Below are 20,758 nucleotides of genomic sequence, written 5' to 3' on the forward strand. Positions count from 1 at the left end.
AAGGGGAAGACTAAGCTTCTGCACTAGAGAAGAGCAGGGGAGTGAATAACAAAGATGGTTGCTGCAGTGTGGAGGAGAGCTGGCTACCTATACTGAAAGGGGGGGGGGGGGGAGTGGGAAAGCGAGGGATTAAAGGAGTCATCTGGCTACCTTTACTGGAGGGGAGAGGTCCTCAGGCTACCTATATTAGAGGGAAAGGGAGGAGGGGTCACTTGGCTACCTATACTGGAAGGGGAGGGGTAAGCAGGCAACCTATACTAGAGGGAAGGGGTCATCTCGCTACCTATTCTGGAGGGAAGGGGGAGGGGTCATCTCGCTACCTATACTGAAGGGGGCGACTGGTGACAGTGGCCTTGGGCGGTAAAGAGAACAAATCCGGCCATGACCACATATCGCTGCTGCACAGGTGGACTCTATGGCCCCCTATGTGGAGCTTATAGATAACTTATTTTGGACTCACTGCTTATGCAGTCGCTAAACGTGTGTATGGTTGGGCCCATGTGTAAGTGTGTTGGTGGTTGATATGCCGGCCTAGCATAGTCAGTTTTGCTAGCCTATTATGAGGTGCTGTTGCTCCAGCAGAATTTTAGCTTGTTTTAAATGCTGATTTTTGCATGCAATCAGGCAAGTGTGTAAATTGTATTTCAATAAATGTGTAAATTATCTGGTATACATATCAGGGACCCGTGCCATAATTTATCTTTTTCGATAAATTAAATACCCAGGTGTGTCAAGATAAAATAATTAACCACTTCAGTACCAGAGGTCTCTGGCCCTTTAAAGCAAACCTGAACTGAAAATTTAAAGTCAAAATAAATATACGCAGGTCATACTTACTTCCTGTGTAGTCTATTAATCGATCTCTTTCTCCTCTCCTGCATCCTGTTTGTCCACTGTGATCAATGGAATTCTCCATCCTCCATTTTGAAAATGGCCATTACCCCATAACAGCTTCCTGGTCGGCACACTGTTAAACTGTAATATCTCTCACTCGAGCCATAGGGAAACATGGACATTACCTTGCTCATCAGTTGTCCTTTCAGTTTTCACTGACAGCAACTGATATATAACTGACAGCAGCTGATATATTTCAGTTCTGACAAAATCTTGTTAGTACTGGAAGGAATCTTAAGAAGAAAATGGTGAGCTTCTGAGAGGAACTGACGGCGCGGTAAGTACATAATATTCATTTGCAGGTCAATCATGTGTGTATTTTAAATAATTTTACTTGGTACAGAATCACAGCAGTGGCCTCAATTCACGGAGCTTTATCAAACGTTTGATAATTTACCTCATGGGTAAAATCTAATTTTGAATTCACTAAGGTGTTATAGATTTATCGAATGTTTTATCGATGAAATGATCAATAAATCTATAACACCTCAGTGAATTCAAAATTAGATTTTACTCATGAGGAAAATTATCAAACGTTTGATAAAGTGTTTGATAAAGCTCTGTGAATTGAGGCCATATGTGTGTAGCATTTGAGGTCCCTTTTCATGGCTCACATTTTTGAGGATTTTTCTCCTCATAAATGTGAAAACAGGCAAAAGAATAATGAAACTTTATTATGTTGCTTATATAGTTGCTTTAATGCTGGCTTTCCACTAGGTGGTGCTGCAGGTATTTGAACGACCATTTTGTTTGTGCTGCTTGTGTGCTACTGCAAGTTATTTGTGGGTTATACTGTAGATGTAATTGCTCACACTTACAGTTAAGGTGCCCATCAACGATCCAGTTATCTGAACGATTAACCAAGACAATTGACTGGGCCCAACCAAATGGAAGGGAAAATGATAAGCAGTCCGATCAGATTAAAAAGAACCTTAAAGAGACACTGAAGCGAAAAAAAAATATATGATATAATGAATTGGTTGTGTACTATGAATAATTACTAGAAGATTAGCAGCAAAGAAAATATTCTCATACTTTTATTTTCAGGTATATAGTGTTTTTTCTAACATTGCATTATTCTATAATATGTGTAGATTACACAACACTCAGCATTCAAAATGAGTCTTTCAGAGCAGTCTGTGAACTAATGACCTCTCCTCTAGCAGAGGAAAAGTAAACAGTTCAATTACAGTTGAGATAATAAAAGTCAGATAACAGCCCTCTCCACTACTAAGTTAGTCGGAGAGCTTAATAGCTTTTTTGCATAGAGATAACAACTGGGTATTTCTCAACTCTTCCTGTACTGGAAACAATTAGACTGATGTATCTGATCTTAATGTTTTTTTTCTTAGCTGTACTACACATACAAATCATAATATCATCATTTTTTTTTCGCTTCAGTGTCTCTTTAACTGTGGACAAAAAAAAAAATTCACTTACCTGGGGCTTTCCCAAGCCTCCTGCAGCCGTCCTGTGCCCTCCGGTCTCCCTCCGCAGCTAAGTTGTGTTTTCGGCAGACTGCCAGTCGTCCTCCGGCAAAGCGTCCTCTTCTTCCGCACTCCCCACCGTAAAGCGTGTCCGCATGACTCAAGATGCAGAAGAAGAGGACGCTTTGCCGGAGGACGACTGGCAGTCGGCCGAAAACAAAACACCCATTTACTTATCTGAGGCTTCTTCCAGTCCCCTGAAGTCTTCCGGCTCCCTCGCAGTGACTCCACGCTCAGCTGTTCCTCAGTTGTTCCCCCCTCCGTAATCCAGCTGACCACTGCACATGTGCAGCGCCGGCTGTGCGCATCCTCTATTGCGCTCCTGCAGCCGGGAGCATTCTGCGCATGTGCAGTAGCATTTTTTGCCATTTGAGTACCTCAGTGTGTAATTCCTTAACTCTGTAGCTGTTTTTCCTGTTCAGTGCACACTGCTGGAGCTTGAAAACAGTTAAATGTATGTTACTCAGCAGAGAGGGGGATGGGCTCCAGTCACTACGGTCCCCTTATAAGGCTACTGGTTACAATGCCCTGTCAGCGGCGCTGGTCATGTGACACAGGAGAGAAAATAGCAAACTTGTGCTAGTGGCAATAAAAACATGGGGCAAAGTGTAGAAGAAAAGTCACTTTGGTCAGGTGAGAATGCATTTATGAATGTAAACAGTGTCCTCCCTCCCATGTCAGACCCATTTCTATGGGCCTGTAACCAAAGAACACACAGGTTGACTTCAATTGTAGATACAGTAAATGACTTTGAATGTGTGAGCCAGCGCAGCTATGGCCAGGAACAATTGCACAGCAGAGGCAGCACTCTAAGGCCTGGTGCACACCAAAAAACGCTAGCAGATCTGCAAAATGCTAGCAGATTTTGAAACGCCTTTTCTTCTATTTCTGTAGCGTTTTAGCTAGCATTTTGTGGTTTTGTGAAGCGTTTTTGGTGTAGTAGATTTCATGTATTGTTACAGTAAAGCTGTTACTGAACAGCTACTGTAATAAAAAACGCCTGGCAAACCGCTCTGAAGTGCCGTTTTTCAGAGCGGTTTGCATTTTCCTATACTTAACATTGAGGCAGAAACGCATCCGCAACCCAAAATCTGCAGCAGCCCGGGAGTATGCGTTTCTGCAAAACGCCTCCCGCTCTGGTGTGCACCAGCCCGTTGAAATACATTACCCTAGCGGATCCGCACCCGCAAGCGGATCGCAAACCGCAGCAGAACCGCTCTGGTGTGCACTAGGCCTAACAGTGCATCCCACCTCTGAGGGTCTTCTAGGCTAGGAGGTCATGTGACTCCAACATCCAACCAGAGAGTCTCTGGATCTTCCCATGCTCAATCTTGAGAATCACATTCCCCCAACCACTCAAAATACTGGAGGTGGGAGGGGTGATTATCAGAGCACCCTGCCCCTTCCAGGAAGTCACACGGGAGAATGGGATATGGTCACCCGCCTCCAGACATCAGCAGAGGCCCAGACGACAGCACCAGTGTGACATCATTGCTGGTAATGTTGGGGGTACCAGTGAATATAAAAGGGGAGGTGGGGGGGCAGTGATTTCTAGTTACGTCCCTGGTAGTGGGACTTACGGTTGACAGAAGCAGATAGCGTGTCACCGATGAGTAACTTTTGGTACCACCAGGCACCCATATTAAAACACCTGGTATATAATTCATGTTATGGCAGAGGGGTTCCTACTGCAATCTCTGCCACAGCCACACTTCCTAGTAACTGATGTGCAGAAGGGATGGTCAATGAGATGCTATTAATTGCAAGTTGATGTAAATTGTATGCAGCTTAGAAATGGACCAGTCCAAAGCAGCATCTCCTGCCTTTCATTGGTCTAATTCCAAGTTATTACAAACAGCCTGATGCCTGTTTCTTGGTCTTCATAGGGGGCCCTTCTTCAGAGGCAAGAGAGATTGCAGAAACGTGTTCATGACGACAAGTAAAAAGTACAAGAAAAGGGGAACAAAATATACAAAAAGAGAATCCAATAATGTGCATCAGGTTGATTGCATGCACTTATTTTATGGGACTGTACTGTACTTACGTTTTATACTCTATATCAACTACTGGGTGCAAAACCATTTTTTTTCCTTTTGTTGATGCTGTATGTTCATATCTATTGAGGGGTGGTGTCTTTGTATACCATAAACCTGTTGAATGTATTCCAATTCCAAGTTGCATAAAATGGCTTCAAAATGACTGTAATAAAACTCGAAAGGGCCGTTGCTGGCCATTTTGGCTGCAAAGGCTAGGCAGCTGTTGCCTGCACCCACCTCCCCCTTAAAGAGGAACTCCAGTGAAAATAATGTAATAAAAAAGTGATTCCTTTTTACAATAATTATGTATAAATGATTTAGTGTTTGCCCATTGTAAAATCTTTTCTCTCCCTCATTTACATTCTGACATTTACCACATGGTGACATTTTTACTGCTGGCAGGTGATGTCACTGGAAGGAGATGCTGCTTGCTTTTTTGGCAGTTGGACCCAGATGTAAACAGCTGTTATTTCCCACAATGCAATGAGGTTCAAAGACAGGAAACTGTCAGTACCATGGTCCTGACATCACACTGTGGGAGGGGTTTCACCACAATATCAGCCATACAGACTCCCCTGATGATCCGTTTGTGAAAAAGAATAGATTTCTCATGGGTAATGGGGTGTCAGCTACTGATTGGGATGACGTTCAGTTCTTGGTCATGGTTTCTCTTTAAAGGGAACCTAAACTGAGAAGGATATGGATTTTTCCTTTTTAAATAATACCAGTTGCCTGACTCTCTTGCTGATCCTGTGTCTCTAATACTTTCAGCTTTTTAGTAAATGCTTCTGAACCAATGGTATTGGATGTGCAGGGATCAACTTTGGAGTAACAAGTGCTTGCAAACACTCCACATGATCCGCACCATCAATAGTCCATCTTTATTAGTTAATCGATAAAATACATGATAAGATCTGCATGGGTAAGTATAAGATATTTTATACTTACCCATAGATTTTATCATGTATTTTATGGACTAACTAATAAAGATGGACTATTGATGGTTCGGATCATGTGGAATGTCTAATACATTCAGCCACAGCCCCTGAACAAGCATGCAGATCAGGTGCTCTGACTGCAGTCACACTGGATTAGCTGCATGTTTTTTTCAGGTCTGTAATTCAGCCATTAATGCAATCAAGAGATCAGAAGGACTGCCAGGCAACTGGTGTTGTTTAAAAAGAAACATCCATATCCCTCTCAGTTTAGGTTCCCTTTAACTCACGAATAGGAAGTCTGTAGCCTGCCCTACATTAATTGGCTATGCAGACAGCAATGAGGAATTAATAGGTTAGAAACAAAAATATTGTTTCTCAAAACAAGGCTATAAAGGATACGGTTGACAGAATGAAACAGAGGCACCAGGAAGGTTGAAATACACTAAAAACATTTTTAAAATGGGATGTAGTGGACTTACCTTCCCATTAAAGCGGAACTTAAAGGTCCTAAAAAATAAGAAGTTCACTTACCTGGGGCTTCTGCCAGCCCCCTGCAGCCGACAGGTGCCCGCGCCGGGACATACCGATCCTCCATTCCCCCGCCACCACTCACTTTTCTTCTCGTAGTGGAAACCGACTTCTAAGTCGACGTCCAATGCGCCCTGGCCACGCATATGCTCATGTGTTCCCGTGGCCAGGAGCGTCCTGTGCAGGTGCAATACGAGAAAATCGCCTGTGCAGTACACTCCTGGCGAGGGGAGCGTGAACGAGGATGCGCGGGGCCAGGGCCGCAGTGGACACTGGCTTCAAGAAGTGAAAGTGAGCCGTGGCGGGGGAATGGAGGATCGGTATGTCACGTTGCGGGCACAGATCGGCTGCAGGTGGCTGGCAGAAGCCCCAGGTAAGTGAAACTCGAATTATTTTTTTTAGGACCTTTCAGTTCCTCTTTAAAGACTCATATTGTTTGTATCAGAAAAAACATTTCACAGGTATTTCCCTCGCTTCCTCAGGCAAATTACAGGAGTAATGTATACAAGCTCTCCGCAGGAATGGCACCTCCGGGAAAGCTCGTATAAGTTACTCCTATTATTTGCCTGGGTAAGTGGGTGAAATACCTGATACAGACAATACAAGTGTTCAGTGGGGAGGTAAGTCCACAACTACCTCCTAGTTTCATTTTTTACTGTTTTTAGAGTATTTTAATTTTGACTCAGACACTACTTATTCTGGAAGGTCAACAGGACAGCCAGGCAACTGGCATTATTTACATGGAAATAAATATGGCAGCCTCCATATCACTCTCACCTCAGGTTCCCTTTAAAGGGAATGTCCAGGCAGATTTAAAAAAATGACATTTACTTACCCGAGGCTTCCTCCAGCCCATTGCAGCCGACATGTCCCTCGCAGCAGCTCCGCTCCCAGCCCCTGGCCCTTGGTCTCCGCCAGTGCAGAGGCTGACCTCGCGAGGTCGCCCTCTACTGCCCTTGTGCAAGCGCTGCTGTCAATCACTTGCATGTGGAGTGTACTACACAGAACTACTGCACCTGTGCATACACTCCGGACAACGTGGACTTGATTGACAGCGGTGCTCGCGAGGTCGGCCTCTGCACCGGCGGGGACCCCGGGCCGGTGGCTGAGAGTGGAGCTGCTGCGTGGGACATGTCGGCTGCAAGGGGCCCCGGGTAAGTAGATGTCTTTTTTTGTATCTGCCTGGACATTCCCTTTAAGAGAGGTGTGTAGTCACTTTACAAAAAGAGAATGATACTGTTAGTGTGAAGCCTGGGTCTTTACAGGTTGTCCTGGAAAATCAGAAGTGTTGCAACAAACCAAACCAAATAAAAAAAAGTGCAATTGAATTAACTCATGAACAGTATCTGTCATTTATTGTTATGTTATTAAACCAACCTCTGCTATTTTAATCAGTAGTACCCATTAAGGTGTTAAAATTACTATCCATCCATGTCTTAAGGTGGCCACACATCTATCGACTTGGCTGTAGATCGACCATCTGATTCAGTAGTTGTTTAATCGGATGAAAATCGGTGCCGCCATGTGCATGCCCGATCGACAATGGAACCGATTTCAGGGCAATCATGTCGATTGCACATGCTTGCAAATTGTCAGGCCACCGTGGTCGGTCGGGTGCGCAACACTACCAGCGAGCGATATCGGGATGACCGACAAAGTCCCCAACGCTGTCCCCTCTAATGTTCAATGTGGCCATCCCCCCTCTCCCCCGGTGCCCTATACATTAACTGTCCATGTCTGCTGCTTGTTCCGGGCTCCATCCTACGTCCATACTCGCGCCTCACGTGGTTGCCTAAGTAACATGGGCACGTGTGTAACGTCACACGCCGGCAAACCACGTGAGGCGCGTGTATGGACGAAAAACGGCACCCAGAGCCAGCAACGCACATGTGGTGGATAGGGACAGGTAATGTATAGTGCACTGGGGACGGAACACAGTGAGCATTAGGGGGATAGTGTCGGGGTGGCGAGGTGGCTGATGTGGCATTGCAAGGTTAATTCCGGATTATTTTCAGCATGAAATTGATTTGAGAATTGGCATGCGGTGTGTGGCCAGCCAACAGATCTCTCTCTAAGCAGATTTGATTAACCACTTAAGGACCACGGGCTTAAACCCCCCCCCCCCTAGTGACCAGGCCATTTTGGGCCGTACAGCCCAACACACGTGACACCCCCCCCCCCCCCCCCCACACACACACACACACACACTTTTCTGCCCACCAACAGAGATTTCTGTTGGTGGGCTCTGATCCCTGCAGGGATGTTTGTTTATTTATTATTATTATTTTTTTAATTGTGTATTTTCTTTTATTACCCTCCCTCCCTCTGCCAGCCAATCAGCGTGATCGGCTGTCATAGGCATCAGCCTATGACAGAGGATCACTTTAGTGCCTCCCAGGGGGACAGCCCTGTCACTAGGCTGTCCCCAGTGAAGCACTGCCGTAGATCGCAGCGCTGAACAATGTAAATACACGTCTGGGAGACTGATGACGGAGCGAAAGTTACATACTTACCTATGAAGAGGGAAGGCTTTGGACCCCATTCAAATATCCCACTAGCTGCGTCTTCAGGTCCTCGGAAGGCTACAGAAGAGATTGGGTCCCCGAGTACTTCCAAAGAGGAGCAGCTTCATACTGCGCAGGTGCAAGTCCTTGTTCCGTGTGCGCAGTATGGAGCCATTTTCAGATGTACTCGGAGACTCCAGAACTTCTGTAGCCTTCTGAGGAGACCAAAAGGCTTCTTGGACTCGCTGGAATGGTGGGCCCGGCGGTGGAACGAAGGGACGCAGAGAGGAACGGGAAGGATCTAAGGGATCCACAGCCTTCCTTCTCTTAGGTGAGTATGCAACATTTCTCCCCCTGGTGGATACAGCGTATGGATGGCCCTGCCTAGGAGAACTCATGGAGAAGCATGCAATCAGTTTGATCACCTGATAGATTTGTAAGGTTCTGATTTGCTGGTCATGATCATGCATTAACCCAGGAAGTCATCACAGCAAATCAGAGCCTTACAAATCCATCATCTGATCAAAATGATCACATGCTTCTCCATGAGTTCTCCTAGGCAGGGCCATCCCTAGTTACAGGTTTCCTTTAATTGAGCAAGCGGTTGTGCATAAGAACTGAATAAAGCACAATCTGCCAAGAATAGCTCATTGATGCTCCCTCAATCAGCTGTTATCCCAGTTATGTTATGCTTCCTGGGCTGTCTATGTCTAAAAACGGCCCTGCCTATAAACTAGGGACATAAATAAGTGGTCACACCCAGACATAGACTTTATCTCTCCACTAGTCCTAAGGCCCCTTTAAAAACGGGCGGTAGGCTGTGGTGGCGCCCTTCCTCGGCTCCCCCCCCGCCCTGGTTTCTCTATCGGTGCACATACATCGCCGCCGCCCGCGCACGCCCTTGACCGCGCCCCTTCAGGACCCGTCCTCTGCCACACGTCATTCCCCCCAGCTCTCGGCAGTGTCTCGCACTGACACACGGACATGGGACGCAGGGACACTTGCCAATTATTAGGTTGGATTCACAAGATCAGTGGGAAAATGACTCTTCCTACCACTAAACTGCTGCCTGTACAAACTCGCTATCCCCAGTATGAGGTTCAGGGCCGGTTTAAGCAACAATGGGGCCCCAGGGCAAAATAAACCTGGGGGCCCTCCCGCCAACGTGTACCCCGAAACAAAAATCGGCATTAGGGGACCTTTTTTTGCAGCTGGTATAGTCAGGGTGTGAAGTCCCAATCGGTCGGAGCTCCACATTCTGGCTATCCCAGCCTGCATGGGGGACAAGGGGTTAAAAAGTTTCAGGAGGGGGGACCCCACATAATTAAAAAAAAAAAAAAAAAATCCCCACACTCTAAACATAAAAAAAAAATTGGGAAAATAGGAAAAAAATTCCAGGGATCATACAGCCATATTGCGGCTGTATAGCGATCCCTGGCCAAAGCGCTGCGGCTGCGTATAGACCCCCTGGAAACCCCATCAGGAAATTTATTGCGCTTTCGTTTGATGCATGTAAAATTACACTACCGTTAGGTTTGCTACTAAAAGTGACATTTACCGCATTTAAAAGTATACTTTTTTCCTTCGAAAGTTTAAAATCGATTTTCTCAAAAACTATAAGGTCTTTTTGAAAAATTGTTTTTTCCTCTTATTCCTAATCATCTCCTAAACATATCCTGCAAATTTAGGGTTTCTAGCATTTAAGGTGGATTTGCTATTAACCATTAAAGTCGGCAGGTTTTTAAATGTGTATTTTTTTCCTTTGAAACTTTAAAATCGATTTTCTCAAAAACTATAAGGCCGATTTGAAAACTTTTTTTTTCCTCTTGTAGCCACTGGGGGCCCCTACAAGCTCTGGGGCCCTGGGGCAGCTGCCTCCTTTGCCTCTATGGTAGCGCCGGCCCTGATGAGGTTCACTGTGAATCAGCAGAGTAAAGAGACCCCCAGGCACAAACAAAAGACAAAGAGCCCAAATCCTCGAACCATTGTATTTTATATGGTTTAAAAATAAAAAATGGCAGGGGCGTTCTCCTCTGGGAGATTCTGCAGGCGTGCGATCCGGACGGCGTTATCCTATGGAGGTCATTACCCCAGGATGGCTGGGCTATGAAGGTGACAGATGGGGGGAGGGGGCATGGGAGTCGGGGGTTGAGTGATGACGTGGCAGATGACTTGTACGTAAAATAGTTTCGTTTGCTGTTTCCAGGAGGCGGCGGCGGCGTGGAAGATGGCCGCGTCTAGCCGGACATCTCCTCTCGCTGCTCCTTGTTCCTGCGGACCTCAGCGGCATGCAGCTCCTGCAACAACACAATGGCGGCTCCGTGACAACACCCAATACAGTACAGCTGGGCTACAAGCATGAGGGATGGTCAGTGAGACGCTAATGATTACTTTAGATTGTAAGCTCACCGGGAGAGGGCTCTCTCAATATTGTGTCTTGTAAGGGTGCCCACTAATGATACAATCTTGATTGTACAATCTTAGCAAGTCTATGTAGTAGATGGGTAAACAGAGTGGCTTTGTGTGAATACTTTAGGTAGTCCCTCATATTACATAGAAGTGATGAGATTGTACAATCAAAATTTTAGTGGGCACCTTAAAGGGAACCATAACTGAGAGGGATATGGATGTTTCCTTTTGAATAATGCCAGTTGCCGGGCTGTCCTGCTGATCTCTTTGGCTGTAGTAGTGGCTGAACCACATACCTGAAACAAGCATACAGCTAATCCAGTCTGGCTTCAGTCAGAGCACCTGATCTGCATGCTTGTTGAGGGGCTGTGGCTGAAAGTATTAGAGACACAAGATCAGCAGGAGAGTTCGGCAACTGGTATTTTTTTTAAAAGGAAAAATTCATATGCGTCACAGTTTAGGTTCCCTTTAAAGAGAACCCCGGTTGGGTTTGTGAAATCAATATTAGGACACAGAGGCACATTCTGCAAACAATCACCAGCCTCTGTGTCCTTTTATTCTGCCTCCAGCCGCAGTGAGTGAACCACAAAAGGGTGTGGTGGTGGCCTGTTTATATAGGAGGGAAGTGACCATTGAACTACCTAAAGAAAAGGAAGGATTGCTGTTTGTTGAAATAGTGGTGCAAGTGGAATTGAGAGGACTGGTTCACACTGGCTGTTGCTGAACTGTCTATGCAGAGAGTGTAATTGGCATTTTTTTTAGCATAAAATATAGTAAATGTTGTTTTATGGACTGGATTTAAAGGGACCCTTAGCAGTAACTAGAACAGGCATGCGCAAACTCGGCCCTCCAGCTGTTACGGAACTACAAGTCCCACAATGCATTTGCCTGTATAAGTCATGACTGTGGCTGTCAGGCTCCTGCAATGCATTGTGGGGCTTGTAGTTCCTTAACAGCTGGAGGGCCAAGTTTGCCCATGATGGAGCTAGAATAAAAAAAATCACTTCCCTTGGGCCTCCTCCAGCCCACCGTGACAGGTCTGCGCATGTGCAGACCTGTCACGCTGGCCAGTGTGATGACGACGAGCGTCAAGATCCAGGAAGTGTCTCCCGACACCCGGCCTGGTAACGGGAGCCGCTGGCACGACTTCGCGGCCTACGGTGGGCTGGAGGAGGCCCAAGGTAAGTGAAATTTTGTATTCTAGCTACTGCTCAGGGTCCCTTTAAGTGGATAGTCTATGCAAACTGTGAGCGCTACCTCTTGAGAATTGAATTTAGTTGTATATAAGCGGAGGTGAACTGGTCTATGCTGATATTATTACAGCTGTGAGCACATACCTCTTTTTATAAAATGTTAGTATGAGGTTTTACCTATACAATCTGTTCATAGTATTTAAACTCTGTTGACCCTTTATACTATATGGAGGTGGTAAAATTTGGTAAAATCATTGGCCAGTCAAAATTGGATGTGTGTACCAGACTTTATGTGCTCTGGGGTTGCTCGAACTTCAGAGGTCGCTGCCAGACCTTTAGGTGACGTCAGGTAGCCACTGTACACATTCTGAATACTCTCTAGATTCTTTGCTGAGATGGTCCTTATCAGCCGCCCCAGCCGAATGTAACCCTTTCCGTACCAGCTGTTTCTGGACCCTTATGGATCACAGACCTTTTTTTCACAATATATCGAGCTGTGATCACTATGATTGGCTCTCAGTGATCACAGGGTCAGGAGCCAATGAAAGCAGCTCCTGAGCAGTGTACAGAGCTCAGCTGCCATAAGGACAAGGGCTGCAGCTAGAATGGCGAGAGTGACAGTACTGTGCGGCGGTTAGCAACTGAAATCTACGCATTGGCAGGGATAAGAGGTAGTGATCAGGGAGTGGATTGCAATTACTTACGTCTGGAAGAGGTTCATCTAACTTGTGTATGTAGCTTAAATACATAAAGCCCCATCTACACTGCACAATTTTCCATCAGATCGTCCAGTGATCTGATAAAAAATTGCATCGTGTCTAGACGTCCAAATTGTTTCCGATCGATTTTGTGTTGATAAGTACTCAAAATCGATCAGAATCTGATCGGACCGCTTGGAAATGATCTAATAGATCAGTCGATCTGACGGAAAATTGTACCGTGTAAATTGGGCTTTAGATGTCAGCTTTAATTCCTCCTCCCCACAGCATTATAGAACGCCCCTTTACATCAGCCACATGCCCTAGACAGCGGCAGAGACGTCACTTGGGTGGGTGTCACCTTATGCGGAAACTTATGGTGTCACCCCTGCGGGAGGGGGCGGGGTTCCGGCCATGCTTGCTATGGGAAGAGGGAGCATTACCACACTGGCCACACATGTTGGTTGGAGGCAGTGGCATAACTACAATTCATGGGGCCCCCCAAAGAAATTGTGATAGGGCCCCCCCCCCCAATGTTCCATTGTCTCCCCTTGGTGCCCTTCACAGCCTGGGGGCCAATCTCACAAGGGTCATAAAACAAGTGTGGCCATCATGGTCTTCACACCCATGACAAGTGCAGTATAGTCCCCTGTATCGGAGGAAGGGAAGGTTAGTAGTTGGGGGCCCCAGCAGCTCTGGGCCCCCCTGTAGTCACACCCCTCGTTGGAAGGGTTTATATGAGATACACTTGCTATGGGGGAAGGATTAATGATTGTTATGCTGGCCATGTTTGCTGGGGTGGGAGTACCATGCTGGGCACACGATTAGAGGTGGGGTGGGGAGTTGGAGGAGACACATTAGCTAAGGGGTGAATAGAGGGATGTTAAGGTGATCGCCACATTGCCCTGGTGGCCTCTGAACTCTGTTACCAGCTCTATACGGGGCAGCCAGAAGAGAGAAGTACATCAGGCACTAGCCTGGTCCATATTTACATAGCCTTACTCTCCTCTCCTTTAGCCTGCAGCTTGGTGTCACCCCCTCTGCTGTTGACGCCCAGTGCGGTCCGCTTCTCTCACACCCCCTTAGTGACGCCACTGGACAAAGGTACCTTTTCACGGAGACGCTCCCTGAGTGCAGACAGGTGTGCGTCGCGGATCTCCTTGCTGAGTTCCATCTTGTAGTTGAGCTTCTCCTCGGCCATTCGGCTGAAGTTGTTGTTGTCCTCTATCGCCCGGTGCAGGACGTCTCTCTCGTGTTCCCGCTTCTCAGCCAGCTGTTTCAGCACTTGTGCTTCCTGGGACTGGAGGGGGGAAGCATAGATCCACAATCATGAAGTGTGTTCCTTCAAAGGAAACCTGAACTAAACCTTCCTTCAATTCTCATCTACGCCACATTCAATATAAATATAACATTGTTTCACCAATGCACATTGCCATGGAATCTCACAGGCCAGAGCTGCAGAGAGGAGCGGCGGGGGCCTCAGCAGAGGTCGGGGCCATGGAGCAATCGCCCCCTTTGCCTTTATGGTAGCGCCGGCCCTGAGCCCACTGGTGAACCCTGCTGCAATTTGCAATCACACAAGGTCTTCGTGCAAATAACTTCCGAAGCAATTGGCGCCGCGATTCCTGGGCATTTGGAGGCGCTGTAGAGTAAACTGTACAGAGCTTCTGATTTGCTGTTTTCTGTGGGAATGAAGTTTAATACTGATGTCCAACTTCTGGCCCATAGCCCTGCCCCCTAGCAGAAGAGAGAATAGGTCACAGGTGCATCTCTAGCTACAATTAGAGAAGCGTCTGTGACTTCCTCTGCTAGGGGCAGGGCTATGAGCCAGAAGACAAACATCAGTAAGTATATTAAACTATATGGAAAAAATAAAACAAAAGCAACAATCACCCCCAAAATGCTGGAAAATCACATTTGAAAAGCGTTTCAAAAGTAATTTTGCTGTGCTTGTATCTCTTGTATTGGAGAGCAAACACTTCCAAAATGCTGCAGGACTCGTGATTGCGATTTGCCTTAATCCTAATTGCTGAAATGCTCCCCCACCCCCTCAATAAATTTGCTTTGGCAAAGCGCTTTTTGGCAATTGTCAACGATCCAAAAATGCTGCGAAGAGCGCATAAAGGGAAGGTCTGTGCAAAGTAATTTACTTACCCGGGGCTTCCTCCAGCCCCTAGCAGCCGCTATCTCTCTCACTGCAGCTCCGCACTCAGCCGCTGGCTCCCGGTCCCCTCCACTGCAGAGGGCAACCTCACGATGTTGTCCTCTACTGCGCCTGCGCTGCTGTCAATCACTCGCACGTGGTGTGGAGTGTACTGCGCAGGCTCATAAGTACTGTAGAGGACGACCTCGCGAGGTTGTCTTCTGCAGCGGAGGGGACCGGGAGCCAGCAGTTGAGTGCGGAGTTGCAGCGATTACTAGGGGCTGTAAGGAAGCCCCGAATAAGTAAATTACTTTTTTTGTTAAGCTGCTGCTCGGACCTTGTTTTAGGCCTAAGAGGCTAATTCTCAATCTCAGGTGAGGAGGCTCAATGAGATGCCTACAATTCTGGTATGATATACATGTTATGCGTCTCGTAAAATGAACCAGCCATATGCAGCAGTCGTTGCCTTTGACTGCTCATCAGTGGCGTACCTAGGGCATTTGACACCCGGTGCTAGGTATTGAAAGACACCCCCCCCCACGGTACACTACCTGCGCCGCGGCGAAAAAATGGGCGTGGCTATGACCGGATGGGGCGGAGCTAATTTAAAAGTGCACCCAAGTTTTATTCAACCTTTCTCCAGAAAATTCACATCATTGCGCAGCTTTTCTCCAGAAAATACACAAAATGTCAGAAGCTTTCAACATAAAATACACGTAATGCGAGAACATTTCACCAGACATTACACGTTATGTGAGCAGATTTCACAAGAAAATACATTCAATCATGTCGGCAGATTTGACCAGAAAAAAATCATTCAATCTTGCGGTAGATTTGACCAGAACATACACAATGTCAGCACCAGATTTCACCACAAAATACACAATATCAGTAGTTAAACTGACCACAAAATACACAATGACGGTAGTTAAACTGACCACAAAATACACAATGACGGTAGTTAAACTGACCACAAAATACATAATGACGGTAGTTAAACTGACCACAAAATACACAATGTCGGTAGCAGATCTGACCACAAAATACACAATATCGGTAGCAGATTTGAGTGTTGGCAAGCTGATAGCCTGGTGGGTAGGTGGTGAAGGGTGAGCAGCCTGATTGCCTAGTGGGTAGGTGGGCAGCCTGCTGGGTAGCAGTGGTGGGTAGGGGGGCAGCAGTGGTGGGTAGCCTGCTGGGTAGCCTGGTGGGTAGGTGGGTAGCATGGTGGGTAGGGGGGCAGCAGTGGTGGGTAGGTGGCCAGCCTGCTGGGTAGCCTGGTGGGTAGGTGGGCAGCCTGCTGGGTAGCAGTGGTGGGTAGGTGGGCAGCAGTGGTGGGTAGGTGGGCAGCCTGCTGGGTAGCCTGGTGGGTAGGTGGGCAGCCTGCTGGGTAGCAGTGGTGGGTAGGTGGGCAGCAGTGGTGGGTAGGTGGGCAGCAGTGGTGGGTAGCCTGGTGGGTAGGTGGGCAGCCTGCTGGGTAGCCTGGTGGGTAGGTGGGCAGCAGTGGTGGGTAGCCTGGTGGGTAGGTGGGCAGCAGCGGTGGGTAGGTGGGCAGCAGCGGTGGGTAGGTGGGCAGCAGCGGTGGGTAGCCTGCTGGGTAGCCTGGTGGGTAGGTAGGCAGCAGTGGTGGGTAGGTGGGCAGCCTGCTGGGTAGCCTGGTGGGTAGGTGGGCAGCAGTGGTGGGTAGGTGGGCAGCAGTGGTGGGTAGGTGGGCAGCAGTGGTGGGTAGCCTGCTGGGTAGGTGGGCAGCAGTGGTGGGTAGGTGGGCAGCAGCGGTGGGTAGGTGGGCAGCAGCGGTGGGTAGGTGGGCAGCAGCGGTGGGTAGATGGGCAGCAGCGGTGGGTAGGTGGGCAGCAGTGGTGGGTAGCCTGCTAGCAGTGGTGGGTAGGTGGGCAGCAGCGGTGGGCAGGTGGGCAGCAGCGGTGGGCAGGTGGGCAGCAGCGGTGGGTAGCCTGCTGGGTAGCCTGGTGGGTAGGTGGGCAGCAGCGGTGGGTAGGTGGGCAGCAGTGGTGGGTAGGTGGGCAGCAGTGGTGGGTAGCCTGCTAGCAGTGGTGGGTAGGTGGGCAGCAGCGGTGGGCAGGTGGGCAGCAGCGGTGGGTAGCCTGCTGGGTAGCCTGGTGGGTAGGTGGGCAGCAGCGGTGGGTAGGTGGGCAGCAGTGGTGGGTAGGTGGGCAGCAGTGGTGGGTAGCCTGGTGGGTAGGTGGGCAGCAGTGGTGGGTAGGTGGGCAGCAGTGGTGGTAGGTGGGCAGCAGTGGTGGGTAGGTGGGCAGCAGCGGTGGGTAGGTGGGCAGTAGTGGTGGGTAGGTGGGCAGCAGTGGTGGGTAGGTGGGCAGTAGTGGTGGGTAGCCTGGTGGGTAGGTGGGCAGCAGTGGTGGGTAGGTGGTGGGCAGCAGTGGTGGGTAGGTGGGCAGCAGTGGTGGGTAGGTGGGCAGTAGTGGTGGGTAGCCTGGTGGGTAGGTGGGCAGCAGTGGTGGGCAGCAGTGGTGGGTAGGTGGGCAGCAGCGGTGGGTGGCCGGGCCGGTGCACCTGTAAAAGAAAAAAACCTTACCTGCAGATGTCTTCCGAGTCCCAGGCAGCCTCCGCAGCTCCTCTTGAATGTCCCGCGCCGTCTCCTGCTGCGTCATCAGTGCAGGGCTACGGGAAGATGGCCGCCGAAGCCCACACTGGAGACAAAAATAGACGGCAAGATGGCGTCGGCGGCCATCTTGCCGTCTATTTTTGTCTCCAGTGCGGGCTTCGGCGGCCATCTTCCCGTAGCCCTGCTCGGGTAAACTGAGGGCGGCTATCAGCCGCCCTGTCAGTGCCCGTTGCCGGCGCCCGTGGAGGGGAAGCGCGGAAGGAGGGGACCCAGGTGAGGGAGATGTGGGGGGTATTTCCCCCCTCCCCGCCGACGCTGCCACCCCTCCTTCAGCGCTGCTTCCCCTCCTGTGTCATCAAGGCTTCTGGGGAGGCCTTGATGACACCCCCCCTGGAGCTGACACCCGGAGCGGAGCGCTCCTGGCCGCCCCATGGTAGGGACGCCACTGCTGCTCATAAACTTTGCACTTACATTATTGTTCTCAAACTACAAGCATGCAGTGAACTTGAAGCACACTCAGTAAGCTGCCCTGCTGGTGTGTAATAGTGCAGGGGGGGGGGGGGGGGGATACTATTATGGACATAGACCAATAACTACTGCCATAGTCTACTGCAGAGGCTTAACTATAAATCATGGGAACCCCAGCAAAACTTTAATGGGTCCCCCAATGTTTGCACCTACCCTTGCCTCCCCTGGTGACCTTCACAGCCTGGGGTCCATCTTGCAAGGGTCATAGAACAAGTATGGTCATTGTAATCTTCACACCTTTCATAACAACCTTCACACTTCCATAAAAAGTGTAGCCACAAAAACACCTGATCTGAAGGATGGACGCCTTTATCAGAGGGAGTGAAGTAGTAGTCAGGGACCCCTTTGGGCCCATTCACACTGGCGTGATTTGCAGGCGTTTACCACCAATCCCCAGTGCTCGCTCGCACTTTTACAAGCACTAGTGTAATTAAAAGTATATGGCAGAGATCTCACTGCTGCGATTCGTGGTAAACGCAGACGTGGTGCATGCAGTGTTTCTTCGCAGTTTCAGAGCCATTGCAATAGAAATGTTAAAAAAAACAAAAACAAAAACAAATTCCGATTGCTCAAAAATTGCAAAAATGTCCAATAAAATGTGTTCATTGCGAAAAAATCCCTGTCGCCAAACGCTACCGACTTTGCTAGCGTTTTACGATCCCTAGTGTGAATGGGACCTTACAGCTCTTGGGCTCCTGCAGTCAGGGCAGGATTTCTGGATAGGCCAAAAAGGCTTGAGCCTTGGGTGGCTGCAGTGAAAAGGGGCTGCATATGAAAGGCGATCCAGATGCTAATGAAACAAATAAAAAGAATGCAATTACACAATAAAAAAAAAATTGCAAAATGCATAGAAAAACTATAAAGATTTAAATTTGAAAATATCGCAATTGAATCACAATGCCTTAAAGGCCCTCGATGCTTATCAAATTCAAATTTTATTTTATTTTTTGTGCAGTTTGGCGAACTTTAAAGGGAACCAGAAAGGATGAACTATACATACCTGGGGCTTCCTCCAGCCCCATACGCACGGATCGCTCCCACGCCGCCGTCCTCCGCTGCCTGGATCCGCCGCCACCGGGTCCCGTCATTGCCGCGAGTCGGCAAGTCGGCCGGCGGACGCGGCCAATTCTCCGCATCACAGGGTGCTTTCCCCATACAGATACGCATGTGGCTGCTCACTGCGCAGCCGCATGCGTACATGTATGGAGGGAGCCCCTGTGATGCGGACAATTGGCCGCGTCCGCCGGAAGTGACGGGCCCGGTACCGGCGGATCCAGGAAGCTGAGGACGGCGGCGTGAGAGCGATTCAGGCTTATGGGGCTGGAAGAAGCCCCAGGTATGTATAAAATCTTTGCCCTTTTTCACCCCTCGTTCCTCTCTGGTTCCCTTTAAAAAAAAAGATACATAAAGTGACACTGAAGTGAAAAAAAACCTTATGATGTAAAAATTTTGTATGTGTAGTACTGATAATTAATAGAACATTAATAACAAAGAAAAAAAGTATAATTTGAATTTTTAGATATATAGCTTTTTTTTATTACATTGCATAATTCTCAAATATTTGCAATTACAATTACAACTTCCCAGAAGTAAAAATGTTATCTAAATATGTCTGACTGTTTCTTCGATGTATAAATGCTCCAGAAAGCAGCCACCGTCATGCCAGTCATGGAGCTCAGATAAGCTCTTTTGCACAGATAACAAAGTGAAGTTTCTTAACTCTCCCTGTACAGGAAACAATTTCTATGCTGCTAATGTTCTACTTCTTAGCTGTACTACACATACAAATCATTATATCATAAGTTTATTTTCACTTCGGATTCCCTTTAAGAAGAGGGAAGCCTATGCATCCTGGAGAGGCTTTCCATGTCCTCCTTGCCTCCACCATTGCCGCGTGCAGACCCTGAGAACATGACGATAGTTATCGTGGCTGCGTTCCTTTTCATGCTGTGCCTGTGTAGTAAGCTGGAGCTGCTCACCCATGAGCCGTTCTGTTGGCAAGTCTGCGCTTTTGCATGAAAAGGAGCGCGGTCACGGGCAGTGGTGGTGGTGGTCGGTAGGAGGATGTTGCAATGGGGATCCAGAGGCTTTACTTATCTTAGGTATCTTATTTGTTTGCTTTTTAGATCACTTCAGATTCTCTTTAACTTTGCAAATAGCATTTTTACAGACTGAGTAATGCGCAGTGAGTGACGGTGCGTACCTTCCTCCTCTCCTCTGCGGCCTCCAGCCTCTTCTGCAGTTCCTCCAGAGAGATGTCCCTCTTCCTGGGAGAGATGGCCAGTGGGGGGCTGTCTGGGGACAGGTCTGAGGGAGACTTCAGAATCACCTCAAAGCTCTGCCCTGACGCCCGTTTATTCAGCTGCTTTACCTCCATGTCTGTAAGTGTACAGAAGCACAGATCATTGTTATACACAATGTTATACCAGGACTGGACAGCACCCTAATCAATTCTGATAAGAGAGAGGGTCAATGGCATGCAAACAACTCCAGCTTACATGCAAATTGTACACACACACTACGGAAGCCAACGACGGGTCCGAGCAGATCGTTCAGGAACAGCCTTATCAGTCCGCTGACAGTGCGTACACACGCACTACTGTCTGCTGAAAATCGGCCAAGCGGGAGGGTCTGACGGACCCGTCGTTGGCTTCCATAGTGCGTTTGTACGCACCTTAAGAGGAGAGGGAGTCCCTGAGAGGAAATATGCCTGCAGGAGCTACACCTGAGAGGAGATACACCTGCAGGAGCTACACCTGAGAGTAGATAATCCTGAGAGGAGATACACCTGCAGGAGCTAAGCCTGAGATGAGATACGCCTG

At 48.3% G+C, this 20,758-nt stretch overlaps 2 protein-coding genes across 3 annotated transcripts in view; one reads left to right on the forward strand and one right to left on the reverse strand.

Moving 5' to 3' along the window:
• Positions 1 to 10,317: 10,317 nt before the first annotated feature.
• The window catches only part of RTEL1 (regulator of telomere elongation helicase 1), a 441,366-nt gene continuing 430,925 nt past the window's right edge, over positions 10,318 to 20,758 (forward strand). Inside the window, exon 1 of the mRNA XM_068262473.1 lies at positions 10,318 to 10,755. Within this exon, the coding sequence (XP_068118574.1) occupies positions 10,753 to 10,755 (3 nt within the window). The 5' untranslated portion in view covers positions 10,318 to 10,752. The remainder of the gene's footprint in view (positions 10,756 to 20,758) is intronic.
• Positions 10,362 to 20,758, reverse strand: part of STMN3 (stathmin 3) — a 38,423-nt gene continuing 28,026 nt past the window's right edge. For both annotated transcript variants that reach the window (XM_068262480.1, XM_068262481.1), the window contains exons 3-5: positions 20,140 to 20,315; positions 13,796 to 13,987; positions 10,362 to 10,684 (exon numbers count right to left, since the gene is read on the reverse strand). In XM_068262480.1, coding sequence (XP_068118581.1) covers positions 10,625 to 10,684; positions 13,796 to 13,987; positions 20,140 to 20,315 — 428 coding nt within the window. In that variant the 3' untranslated portion in view covers positions 10,362 to 10,624. The remainder of the gene's footprint in view (positions 10,685 to 13,795; positions 13,988 to 20,139; positions 20,316 to 20,758) is intronic.

This window comes from Hyperolius riggenbachi, chromosome 12 (assembly GCF_040937935.1).
Source record: "Hyperolius riggenbachi isolate aHypRig1 chromosome 12, aHypRig1.pri, whole genome shotgun sequence".
Classification (NCBI taxonomy): domain Eukaryota; kingdom Metazoa; phylum Chordata; class Amphibia; order Anura; family Hyperoliidae; genus Hyperolius; species Hyperolius riggenbachi.